General features: G+C 39.9%; 1 protein-coding gene across 3 annotated transcripts in view; it reads right to left on the reverse strand.

Moving 5' to 3' along the window:
• TMEM45A (transmembrane protein 45A) overlaps positions 1 to 13,167 on the reverse strand; it is a 127,098-nt gene that overhangs the window by 19,584 nt on the left and 94,347 nt on the right. For all 3 annotated transcript variants that reach the window (XM_040225913.1, XM_040225904.1, XM_040225897.1), the window contains exon 4: positions 11,395 to 11,579. In XM_040225913.1, coding sequence (XP_040081847.1) covers positions 11,395 to 11,579 — 185 coding nt within the window. The remainder of the gene's footprint in view (positions 1 to 11,394; positions 11,580 to 13,167) is intronic.

Genomic DNA, 13,167 nt, shown 5'->3' on the forward strand with positions numbered 1-13,167 from the left:
TGTTGGCAAAGTACTGTCTCTGCTTTTCAATATGCTATCTAGGTTGGTCATAACTTTTCTTCCAAGGAAAAGTTATTCATTTCATGGCTGCAGTCACCATCAGCAGTGATTTTGGAACCCCCCAAAATAAAATCTGACACTGTTTCCACTGTTTCCCCATCTATTTCCCATGAAGTGATGGGACCAGATGCCATGATCTTCGTTTTCTGAATGTTGAGCTTTAAGCCAAATTTTTCACTCTCCACTTTCACTTTCATCAAGAGGCTCTTTAGTTCTTCTTCACTTTCTGCCATAAGGGTGGTGTCATCTGCATATCTGAGGTTATTGATATTTCTCCCGGCAATCTTGATTCCAGCTTGTGTTTCTTCCAGCCCAGCGTTTCTCATGATGTACTCTGCATAGAAGTTAAATAAGCAGGGTGACAATATACAGTCTTGACATACTCCTTTTCCTATTTGGAACCAGTCTGTTGTTCCATGTCCAGTTCTAACTGTTGCTTCCTGACCTGCATATTGGTTTCTCAAGAGTATACATATAATTATAAAGAAACTATACACACAAAAAAACTATTAGAGCTAATAAATAAATTTAGCACACTTGCAGGATACAAAATCAACACACAAAAGATGCAATGAACAATCCAGAAAAATTGTTAGGAAAACAATTTCACTAGTAATAGCATTGAAAAGAATAAAATACTTGGGAATAAATTTAAGCAAGGAGGCTCAAGATTTGTACCTTGCAAACTACAAAACATTGTTGAAAGAGATCAAAGATCTAAATAAATGGAGTGTAGCCAGGGGTCACAAGAGTCAGACACAACTTAGCAAATAAACCACCATTACACCATATATAAAAATAAACTCAAAAAGAATAAAAAACCTAAATATGAGAACTGAAATCATAGCTCTTAGAAGAAAACACAAGGAAAAACCTTCATGTCCTGGGATTTGGTACTGATTTCTTAGACATGACACCAAGACACATAAAAATTTAAAACTCATGTGCATCAAAGGACAGTATCAAGAAAATGAAAGACAACCCTTAGCATAGGAGGAAATTTTGCAAATCATATCTGATAAGGAATTGATATCTAGAATATATTAAGAACTCCTAAATCTCAACAAAAAGCCAAAAAAAAAAAAAAAAAGCCAAACAAAATTTTAATGGGCAAAAGACTTGAAGACTTATTTCCCCAAAGAAGGTGTTTAAATCCCCAATAAGCTCAAGAAAAAATTATAAACATCATTAATTATTAGAGAAATGCAAATCAAAACCACTATGAAATACCACTTCACACTCCCTAGAATGGTATTAATAATAGTAAGTAACAAGTGTTGGCAAGGATATGGAGAAACGGGAATCCTTACATGTTGCTATTGAGAATGTAAAATGATATATGTATGCGTGCCCAGTCTTGTCTGACTCTTTGTGACCCCATGGACTGTAGCCCCCAGGCTCCTCTCTTCATGGGATTTTCCAGGCAAGAATACTGGAACAGGTTGCTGTTTCCTACTCTAGAGGATCTTTCCAACCCAGGGACCAAACCCACATCTCTTGCATCTCCTGCACTGGCAGGCAGATTCTTTCCCACCATACCGCCTGGGAAGCCCATAAAAATGATACAGCCACGTGGAAAACAATTTGACGGTTTCTAAAAAAGTTAAATGTAGAATATCATCCTAGATACTATATTTACCCAAAATAACTGAAAACAGGTATCCAAACATCTACACAAATGTTCAAAGCATCGTCATTCACAAGGGCCACATTCCAATTGTCCATCAGCTGATAATGAACAAGCTAAATATGGTATTTCCATACCACAGAATATTATTCAGCCATAAAAATGACATTAATTTATAATGCAACATGGATGAACCTTGAAAACATTATGTTAGAGAAAGAAGATAGACACAAAAGGTAATATATTGTATAGTTCTGTTTGTATGACATAACCAGGATAGGTAAACCATAGAGACACAAAGCAAATTAGTGGTAACCAGGGACTGGAAGGAAAAGAAAAGGGAATGACTGGTTAATGGATCTGGGGTTTCCTTTCAGGGTGATGAAAATATTTTAGAACTAAATAGAGGTGAGAGTTGCACAACACTGTGAATGTACTAAATGTTGCTGAATTATACACTTTAAAAAGCATAAAATGCTGCTAGATGGGAGAAGATTCCAGGACTGAGAGAATTGATGAGGGAGATTAAGAGGTACAAATTTCCAAGTATGAAATGTACACTGTTGGAAATATAGTCAACAATTATGTAATATCTTTATATAGTGGCAGATACTAGATCCAGATAATGCATGGATATTAGGTCTGAGGGATCACATTGAAATGTATAGAAATATCAAATCACTATGTTGGGCATGAGGAACTAACATAGTGCTCTAGGTCAGTTATACTTCAGAAACAAACTCATAGAAAAAGAGATCAGATTTGTGGTTACCAGAGGTGGGAGGTGGGGGAAGGGGAGCTGGGTGAAGGCAGCCAATGGGTACAAACTTTCACTTATAAGACAAATAAGTGATATAATGTACAATGTGATCAATATAACTAACATTGCTGTATGTTATGGAAGTTAAGAGAGTAAATCCTGAGATTTATCACAGGAAACAATTTTTTCAATGTCTTTAATTTTGTTTCTACATGAGATAATGGATATTCACTAAACTTTTTTTGGTAATCACTTAATTATGTAAATGAAATCATTGTGCTGTACATCATAAACTCATACAGAGTTGTATGTCAATTATTCGTTAATAAAACTGAAAAAGCAAGGAAGGAAGAGAGGGAGGGAGGAATTGAACTCTGTTATGTGAATTTTACTCCAATAAGAAAAGTAAGATAAATAAATAATAGGTAGATAGATAGAGGAACATATGTCAGGTTTGAGATCTAAATGAGATACAAAACCAAGATAATTACATGGATAATTGTACAAAAGTCTACCATATATTAGCTAACTATGTGTCAGTTACTGTGCTTAGGAGGTTTCTCTACTACGGCCCTTCAATAATATATTATTATCCCAAGTTAATGTATTGTTATCCTCATTAACCAGACTGGAAAATTGGGTGGTTTAGTAATTTGCTTCTGATCATAAATCTAATAAAGGTAATCTTACTGGGGGGAGGGGGGAAAACATTTTAGTTTATAATATTGAGTGAAACCATTTCTGTTGGAAATTTCCAGTAATATGAATAAATCGGGGAAAAGTAAGAGCTGTGCCTTAATCACATGTTCCTGTTTCCCATCTGAAAGGATTCCCTTTAGGGAATTCCCTGGTGATCCAGTGGCTAAGACTCTGTGCTCCCAATGCAGGGGGTCTGGGTTCTATCCCTGGTCACAGAACTAGATCTCATGTGTCACAACTAAGAGTTTGCACACTGAAACTCAAGATCCTGAATGCCCAGCAAAGACTGGCAATCCTGTGTGCTGCAACTAAGAACCAGCACAGCCAAATAGATAAATATTTAAAAAATAAAGGATTCCCTTTAGCTGGAAGGAGAACTGCCATTGGTACTCCCTGGAAGATGTACCGTCATGTGTCAGGCACTGTAACCTCACTCAGGCACATAAGTTCAGTTCAATTCAGTCGCTCAGTCATGTCCAGCTCTTTGCGACCCCATGAATCGCAGCATGCCAGGCCTCCCTCTCCATCACCAACTCCCGGAGTTCACTCAGACTCACGTCCATCAAGTCAGTGATGCCATCCAGCCATCTCATCCTCTGTCGTACCCTTCTCCTCCTGCCCCCAATCCCTCCCAGCATCAAAGTCTTTTCCAATGAGTCAACTCTTCGCATGAGGTGGCCAAAGTACTGGAGTTTCAGCTTTAGCATCATTCCTTCCAAGGAAATCCCAGGGCTGATCTCCTTCAGAATGGACTGGTTGGATCTCCTTGCAGTCCAAGGGACTCTCAAGAGTCTTCTCCAACACCACAGTTCAAAAGCATCAATTCTTTGGCACTCAGCCTTCTTCACAGTCCAACTCTCACATCCATACATGACCACAGGAAAAACCATAGCCTTGATTAGACGGACCTTAGTCAGCAAAGTGTCTCTGCTTTTGAATATGCTATCTAGGTTGGTCATAACTTTTCTACCAAGGAGTAAGCGTCTTTTAATTTCATGGCTGCAATCACCATCTGCAGTGATTTGGGAGCCCAGAAAAATAAAGTCTGACACTGTTTCCACTGTTTCCCCATCTGTTTCCCATGAAGTGATGGGACCGGATGCCATGATCTTCGTTTTCTGAATGTTGAGCTTTAGGCCAACTTTTTCACTCTCCCCTTTCACTTTCATCAAGAGGCTTTTTAGTTCTTCTTCACTTTCTGCCATAAGGGTGGTGTCATCTGCATGTCTGAGGTTATTGATATTTCTCCCGGTAATCTTGATTCCAGCTTGTGTTTCTTCCAGCCCAGCGTTTCTCATGATGTACTCTGCATAGAAGTTAAATAAGCAGGGTGACAATATACAGCCTTGATGTACTCCTTTTCCTATTTGGAACCAGTCTGTTGTTCCATGTCCAGTTTTAAGTGCTGCTTCCTGACCTCCATACAGATTTCTCAGGAGGTAGGTCAGGTGGTCTGGTATTCCCAGCTCTCTCAGAATTTTCCACAGTTTATTGTGATCCACACAGTCAAAGGCTTTGGCATAGTCAATAAAGCAGAAATAGATGTTTTTCTGGAACTCTCTTGCTTTTTCCATGATCCAGCAGATATTGGCAATTTGATCTCTGGTTCCTCTGCCTTTTCTAAAACCAGCTTGAACATCAGGAAGTTCACGGTTCATGTGTTGCTGAAGCCTGGCTTGGAGAATTTTGAGCATTACTTTACTAGCATGTGAGATGAGTGCAATTGTGTGGTAGTTTGAGCATTCTTTGGCATTGCCTTTCTTTTGGATTGGAATGAAAACTGACCTTTTCCAGTCCTGTGGCCACTGCTGAGTTTTCCAAATTTGTTGGCATATTGAGTGCAGCACTTTCATAGCATCATCTTTCAGGATTTGAAACAGCTCAACTGGAATTCCATCACCTCCACTAGCTTTGTTCGTAGCGATGCTGTCCAAGGCCCACTTGACTTCACATTCCAGGATGTCTGGCTCTAGATTAGTGATCACACCATCATGTTTATCTGGGTCGGAGATCTTTTTTGTACAGTTCTTCTGTGTATTCTTGCAACCTCTTCTTAATATCTTCTGCTTCTGTTAGGTCCAGACCATTACTTCAGTCTAATTCTCATCCTCACAACCACCCCAAGAAGAGGGTGTCATCATCCCCATATCACAGAGGGTAGAACTGCAACTCAGAGACTTTGGTCATGTCCCCAATATTACAAAACAGTTGAATGACTAACAGGGTTCCAAGCCAGGAGGGCCTGCCTCCAGAACTCTGTGTGCTCCTTCTTCTACCCAACACGCTTTTTCATCATTTAGCCTTTCTCCATGGGGCAATGTGAAGGACAGTGGCTTGGACACCAGGGTCCATGTGAGTCATCTCAGCAGTTTTATACAATTTGAACAATCGGTACTGAGACAGTAATTGGTCCCATGAAGACATGGTACTGTTTCTCCCTTAAAACACAGATTATAGACTGGCAGATCCTGAGCCACATTTATATCACAGATGTACTTTGCCTGCCCTGCACATTTTAAAAAATAAGTTGAATTAATTTACAATGCTTGAAAAATTAGGGAACTTCATGCAGAAGTCCATAGTCTCAGCTTACTTCTAAAAATAGAAATAACTGGCCACACCAGACCTGTATTTGATTCATCATTCAGGTTGGCAGCTGCCTGACCAAGTGGAGCAGTCCAGAGGCCTTCAGTTTTACACTGGTGCTATGCACTTTATTTATTAACCAATGTCACATTCGTAAGTTTTTCTAAAATATCAAAGCTGACAGACTTCTTTGTTGTGTCTATTTCATAGATAAGAAATCTAAGTAAGGCACGAACCTGCCTCTGGGTCTCCAAACAGTCACAAAGGCACTTGTATCATTGCAAGAGCTGGGGACTCTGCATGAGGACAGGGCTCCATTCTAAAGGGATGAGTAATTAACAAAAGATAGATCAGTTATCAAATTAGAGATCTGAGCCTACAGTACCCATAAACTCCAGGAGGAGAATGCCACCCAGCTGCTTTACCTGCTGTTTGAACATATCTGTGTTTTGTAATACCCCTTTATAATACTTCAAGGAAAGCTCACAGTGGAAACCAAAGTGATCAGAGCCCAGATCCCTGAAGACCCTGGAAGAAAGAGAGACTTTCTAGCTCCTCTGTGCTCACTGTTTGGAAATGACAATAAGGAAACTCAAACCATGTGGTCAATTCTCAGTTTAAGGGGCCCAGCCATTTCAACCAGGGTGTCAGAACTGCTTCTCATGTTCTCCTCTCACATCAATACATGGAGGTTGACAGAGAAATCTGTGTCAACCAAAGGCCTTTTGGGAGGTTGAGTTTAATAACCTATCTGGTTTAAGGACTAGCTCTCCAGTTCCCCCCCATCAGTCTCACTTGTGTTCCTTCAATTCCATTCATACCACTCACCTACCGCTGCCTGGGGAGTGATCAATTCCAGCTCCCAGAGGGAAGACTTAGCAGTTGTTGTGGGTTAAATCATTCCTTCTAAAAGGGCATGTTGAAGTCCTAACCCCTGATACCTACAAATGTAACTTCATTCGGAAATAAGGTCTTTGTAGATGACATCCAGATGAGGTCATATTGGATCAGAATTGGCCCTAAATCCAGTGATGAGTGGGGTTTCCATGATAGCTCAGTTGGTAAAGAATCCGCCTGCAATGCAGGAGACCCTGGTTTGATTCCTGCATCAGGAAGATCTGCTGGAGAAGGGATAGGCTACCCACTCCAGTATTCTTGGGCTTCCCTTGTGGTTCAGCTGGTAAAGAATTTGCCTACAATGTGGGAGACCTAGGTTCAATCCTTGGGTTGGGAAGAAGGCTGCCCACTCCAGGATTCTGGCCTAGAGAATTCCATGAACTGTATAGTCCATGGGGTCGCAAATAGTTGGACACAACTGAGTGACTTTCACTTTCCAGTGATGAGTGCCCTTATAAGAGGTCCATGTAAAGGCACAGGTACACAGAAATACACAGGTGTGACTCTGGAGGCAGAGATTGGAATTATGCTACCAACAGGCCAAGGAAAGTCAAGGATTACTGGCAACTGACAAATTCTCCCTTGGGGCCCCCAAGAAAGAACCAACCTGCTGACAACTTGATTTTTAGTTCTATCTCCCAGAACAGTGAAGTCTTCCTGCTTGTTGGAATTTGTTTTTGCAGCCCTTGTACACTAATACAGGGGCTAAGGCTGAAATAAGCAGAAGAGTATCACCTGTCCTAAAGCTCAAACCTGGACATATTGGTGACTCTCACTTCTCTTTCAAACCCCAACTAAAGTTCACCTTCTCCTAGAAGATTTCTCAACCCTCTTCCTATGGAATTAACAGTATCTCCTCAAGGCAGAGGCATTTTCAGGGTGGAACATTTCATTCAAGCAACAGTCTCATAAGATATCATTACTAATTTTTAGTTGAGGACTCTTAAGCACACAGAACAGTTAGTCTGTGATCATCTGATTAATATGGTAGATCCGGAATTCAGATCTGGGTCCGCCTGACCCAGACTCACAGACTTCTCCCTTCATGCCACAGTCACAACTTTTTTTTTCGGAGTTTCCAAAATAAAACCCCTCCCAGGTGTGTCCTCCTCTTTCCTTGATTCTCTCTGTACTGTGGTCCTCACAAAGTGCAAAAGTGAGCTTTAGAAATACTCATTCACAAACGGACTCAGAAGACATGATTCATGGAATAAATGTGCCTGAGAGATTTTTTTCAACCTTTTCTAAATCGCCTTTGATTAGGCTTTTGAGAAAAATATATTTGGCTGTAATGTGGTTCAGGAAACCATTTTGATAGGTGGGGAAGGGAATTCCCTTCAGGTTTGTCTATTACTTAATCATTTATATATGAGCTATTTTAAATAATGGCCACTGTGGGCATTTTCCTCATTCTATTCACCTCTCCATATTTATGGTTCCAAGAATCCAGGTGTACCTTTTCTCTAATCTATCTATATATTGTGTATTAATCACATATGGAGAAGTAGCAAGAGAAAAAAATATGCTGAAAAGCAAATCACAACATAATAGTATTAGCCTGAGATACAGTTTGGGGCATAAACATTCATAGCAACAAAACATGGAAGCAAAATAAATTCACCTAAGCCCCTGAAACATTTTTGTTTCAGAGGAAACCAACCAGGAGAGAGCAGGGGAGGAGACGTACTATTGTTAAACCTGCCTTTCCTGCCAGTGTGTGTGTTTGCATTGGTATCAAATGTTCATTTTCCTTTAAGTCCCAAACTAATCTAGGCATAATGACAGATGGAAAGTTTTTAAATGATCTTGGATTTATGCCCAAAGTTTCTAACCTTGTATCTCTTCCTTAGAAAAGCTCTTGGGGGGATATGAAAATATTATTCCTCTGCCAGAAAGAATGATATTAAGCCAACCTAATATCCCAGGGAGAATCCCAGGGATGGGGGAGCCTGGTGGGCTGCCGTCTATGGGGTCACACAGAGTCGGACACGACTGAAGAGACTTAGCGGCAGTAGCAGCAGCAGCAGCATGGTCAGTTATGAAAGCTCACAGCTTCCTCCCTCAGATATTTAATCAAACACTAATGATTAAAGAAACACTAAATAGTTTCATTCATTCTGAGCGTATCTTTATTATTCCTTTTATCAACTCTGGGTTTCCCCCTTCCTCCTTACTTTCTAACTTCTTTATTTGCATATTTAGCTCTTTAAAATCTTGATTTAGTAAATATATGGAGAATCTTCAACCCCAAAAAGATAGAATATACTATCTTTTCAAATACATGGAACATTTACTACCAGTGACATTGGGCTACATTCACAAAGCAGTCTCAACACATTTCAAAGGGAACACATACAAAGCAATAGAATTGCAAATAAATAATAAAAAAGAAAGAATATTTTGGGGAAACTGAAAAGTATGTTCCTAAATAACTCATAAATTAAAGAGGAAATCACACAGAAAATGCAACATTCAAAATTTCCCAAGAGTGAAAGCTACCATACATGAAATCTCACAGGAGGTAGCTATAGCAGTAATATAGAAAAAGAATTCTATAGAAAGGCATGGGGCTTCCCAGGCAGCTCAGCAATAAAGAATCCACCTGTTGTGCAAGACCTGGGCTCAGTCCCTGGGTTGGGAAGATCCCCTGGAGGAGGGCATGGCAACCCAGTACTCTTGCCTGGAGAATCCCATGGACTGAAGAGCCTGGCAAGTTATAGTCCATAGGGTTGCAAAGAATCAGACGTGACTGAAGCAACTGAGCATACATGCAGTCTTAGATGTATTATATGTAAAACTAAGAAAATTAAATATAAGTGAATATTCAACTCAAAAAACTAGAGAGAAGGAGAATACAACCTCATGACACTAAAGAAAAACCTGAAAATAAGGAGAAATTGACAAATGCATAACTAATATAAAATTTTAACAGACCTCTATCAGAAAGTGAAAGATCAACCGAATGAAAAGCAATTAGAAACAGAGACTACATAAACATATAATTAACAAGAGTTCCAAGAGCCTGACTTTACCCCACACTGAGAGGAATTTTTAATTTCCTTTTAGTTTCCCTGGAGCCAAACAACTAGCCATCATATCTCCAGACCTGGAGTCCATAGGCCTGCCGTCCATATCTTCTCCAACTATGCATTTCTATTCTGTCTGGCCCACAGGTGGCTTTCCCTAGTTTGGGTTGTTTAATTGCAACTACATATTTTTTACCCTCTTACTTTCATTTATTTTTCTCTTTTTTAATATCTTTTTAACTTCATAGGTAGTTTTGATAGTTTATGTATCATTGTTATATTTTGAATCAGAGGAGATTTGTTGAAGCATAAACCCACTTGTCATCTTGGTCAGAAGTTATCACTGTTGAATATTTTAAATTTATTTTTAGTTTTGATCAGCAATACAGCAATACATGCACAATATATAGTAAAATATTCCCATCAAGGGATACAGAATGCATAATTATGTTTTACATGCCATTCTATTTAGCTTCCCAACAGATGATAGATAATCTCACAATACAACTTCTGTATACCAGCTGGTTAAATTCACCAGTTATAAATTTTATCACATGATAAGTTATTTGTTACTTTTTCTATATGATTTTTCCTTCAAAACAACCCTTGAATCTAGCTCTTTACTCTCTTGTTCTCCAATAGCATTTCTACTCCCCCACAAGCTTAAATATCACATCTTTCCTAGCTCCCATTTTGACCATGATGTTTCTCTGCCCCTTGCCCACCAGGGCATTGTTATCACTCTTCACTGAAATGCAAATCCCTGGAAGAATCTCATCATCCCATATCCTTGAACTTTAGTGGCTAAAAGTCTCCTTTAAGAAATCTTCTGTCATTAAACCACATTCACCTTTCATCCCAGGCTTTCATTATATCTATATATGTATATTGGATTATGATTTATCAGTCTCTATAAAATAGTGGTCCCCAATCTTTTTGGCAACAGGGACTGAATTCGTGGAAGATAATTTTTCCATGAACCAGGGTGGAGGAAGTAAGAGTTTCAGTTAAATTCAAGTGCATTATATTTATTGTGTACTTCATGTTTTTTCATATTATATCAGCTCCACCTCAGATCAGACATTAGTTCCCGGAAGTTGAGGACCCCAGGTGTATAGTATACGTTCACTAATAGGAATATATGTTTTCAACAACACTCCAAGATTAGGGAGTCAACAGTAAAATGGAAAATGCCTGGGATTTGGAGTCAGACAGACCCACTTTTAGAACCTAGCCCCATTTCTGTGTGATCCTGGGAAAGTAACTTGCTCTCTCTGAGAGCAAGTTATCAGTCAACTGGGGATGATAATATCTAACTTCCAAGTTGTCGTGAGGACAAAATGAGAATGAAATAATGTGTATGTAAAAGTTGTGCCCAGTGGCCAGCATATACTTATTCCTCAGTACATAATTCCCTCCCTTTCCTGTCTTCCATATGTTTCTCAGGCTTATTACTCATTAGGCTTTAAGTGGCTTTAGCATCAGAAACTGCTTCCAGCTAAGCACCAGCTCAGAGTTTCTACAAAATGGATATTCAGGTGTGTGATAAAGGTGTACACCTCCTACCTCCTTCTGTCACTATTCTCACCAGAGCCACTGGGCCCCTCAAAGGCCTGCATTCTCACTACCAGCAGCATATCAGAAGGAAGTCTCTGGGTTTCAGAGCACAACACCCACAATCAAAGAGAGAAGGCCATCAGTGCCGACACCAGGCACATTCACTGGAGGCCCCAACTCACCTGCCAGAACCAGCTTCCATGAAGCAGGAAGAGGCTTGTCCGCAGAAGTTCCACAGTTATATTGGCCTGTATGAAGAGCTCCATGAAGGCAACCAGGCCTGTTGAAAATATGACCAAGACCAGAAGCTTGTGCATGAAGATGTCCAGCATTTCCCGGCCATGAATGTGATTGTAGAAGACAAAAGCTGTCAGAGGCAGAAAAAATCGTTTGCCTTTTTCAGTGAAACTATCTACTGTTTCCCTCAGTACACAACTTTCATAAACACACACATTTAATTGTCCAAAATATCAAATGCCCACTGCTTCCTACAATATTGGAAACCTCTAGCATTTGGGGGGACTTCCCAGGTGGCACAGTGGTAAAGAATCCACCTGCCAATGCAGGAGGTGAAGGAAATGTGGATTCGATCCTTGGGTCTGGAAGACCGCCTGGAGTAGGAAATGGCAGCCTACTCCAGTATTCTTGCCTGGAAAATCTCATGGACAAAGGAGCCTGGTGGGCTACAGTTCATGGGGTGGCAAAAGAGTCGGACATGACTGAGCACACAGCATTTTTGGAGTCATCACTACCTCTTTAGGATGGAATCTTTGAAATTTCCTTTCCCCTTCCCCAGGTTTTATTCTCTTCTCCACTATATCATGACATTCTCTATAACTATATTTCAAAGCCATCTTTCATGCAAAAATAAGAATAATAAGCATGAACGGAACAGTTAAACAGGTGTTGAGGTGAACAGACAGATGAATGAGACAAACCCTCACCTTAAGAAATTCAGTCCACTGAAGGCAGTAAATATACACACAAGTCATAAGAGTGGAATTTGATGGGTATGATAAGATTCTCTGGAAGCTCCCAAGAAATAGTAACTAACCATAATTTTTAATCCCATGGACAGAGATGCTGGCTTCAGTTTCATCCTTTTCATTTAGATGAGGGGGAAAAGACGTTCACTGAAAATATGGTAACACCCTGAGATAAAGAGAATCATGGCATCATGGCTGGTGCCCAACCAAAGCTCTTACCTTTGGATGTGAGAGGCAAAGTGGACATTAGGAAAGACTATCTCTTGATAATGGGGAGATTTTTCTAGTTCTACAAACAATCTATCCCTTACATATAAAATAAATGAAAACAAATCATTAAATACTTGTTTTCAGTGTTTCCTTCCGTACAGAGTAACAGGGAGGCTAACGGAACAAAGAATGTTAGGACTTCATTTTCATGCAACCGAATTTTTTGGACCCTGTTTATCATGTAATGGTGGAGTTTTGACTATGTCAATATTAGATTTGGAAGCTACTCTACTGTGAGTGGTCTCCTCATTCGAGGATATTTATGCTTCACTATTCTCAGCTCAATTTTTTATGTCAAAAATGGAAATGATGATCATCTCTTGGATAAATCAGAGATAAACCATGGCTGTCATTGTTGTTGATTTGTTGCTTAGTCGTAACAGACAAGTTCTGCAACCCCAATGGCTGGAGCCCACTAGGCTCCTCTGTCCATGGAATTCTCCAGACAAGAATATTGGAGTAGGTGTTTCTTTAAGAAAATGTGAAATGTGAATAAAACACATTGAATGACTGGGCTTGCCCAGTTGTACTAAATGAGTCAGTGTGTGTGTGTGTTAGTATTCAGTCATGTCCAACTCTTTGTCACCCCATGGACTGTAGCCCGCCAGCCTCCTCTGTCCATTGAATTCTCCAGGCAAGGATACTGGAGTGGTAGCCATTTCCTTCTTCAGGGGATCTTCCTGACCCAGGGATCAAACC

This window comes from Oryx dammah, unplaced genomic scaffold, assembly GCF_014754425.2.
Source record: "Oryx dammah isolate SB20612 unplaced genomic scaffold, SCBI_Odam_1.1 HiC_scaffold_2, whole genome shotgun sequence".
Taxonomy (NCBI): domain Eukaryota; kingdom Metazoa; phylum Chordata; class Mammalia; order Artiodactyla; family Bovidae; genus Oryx; species Oryx dammah.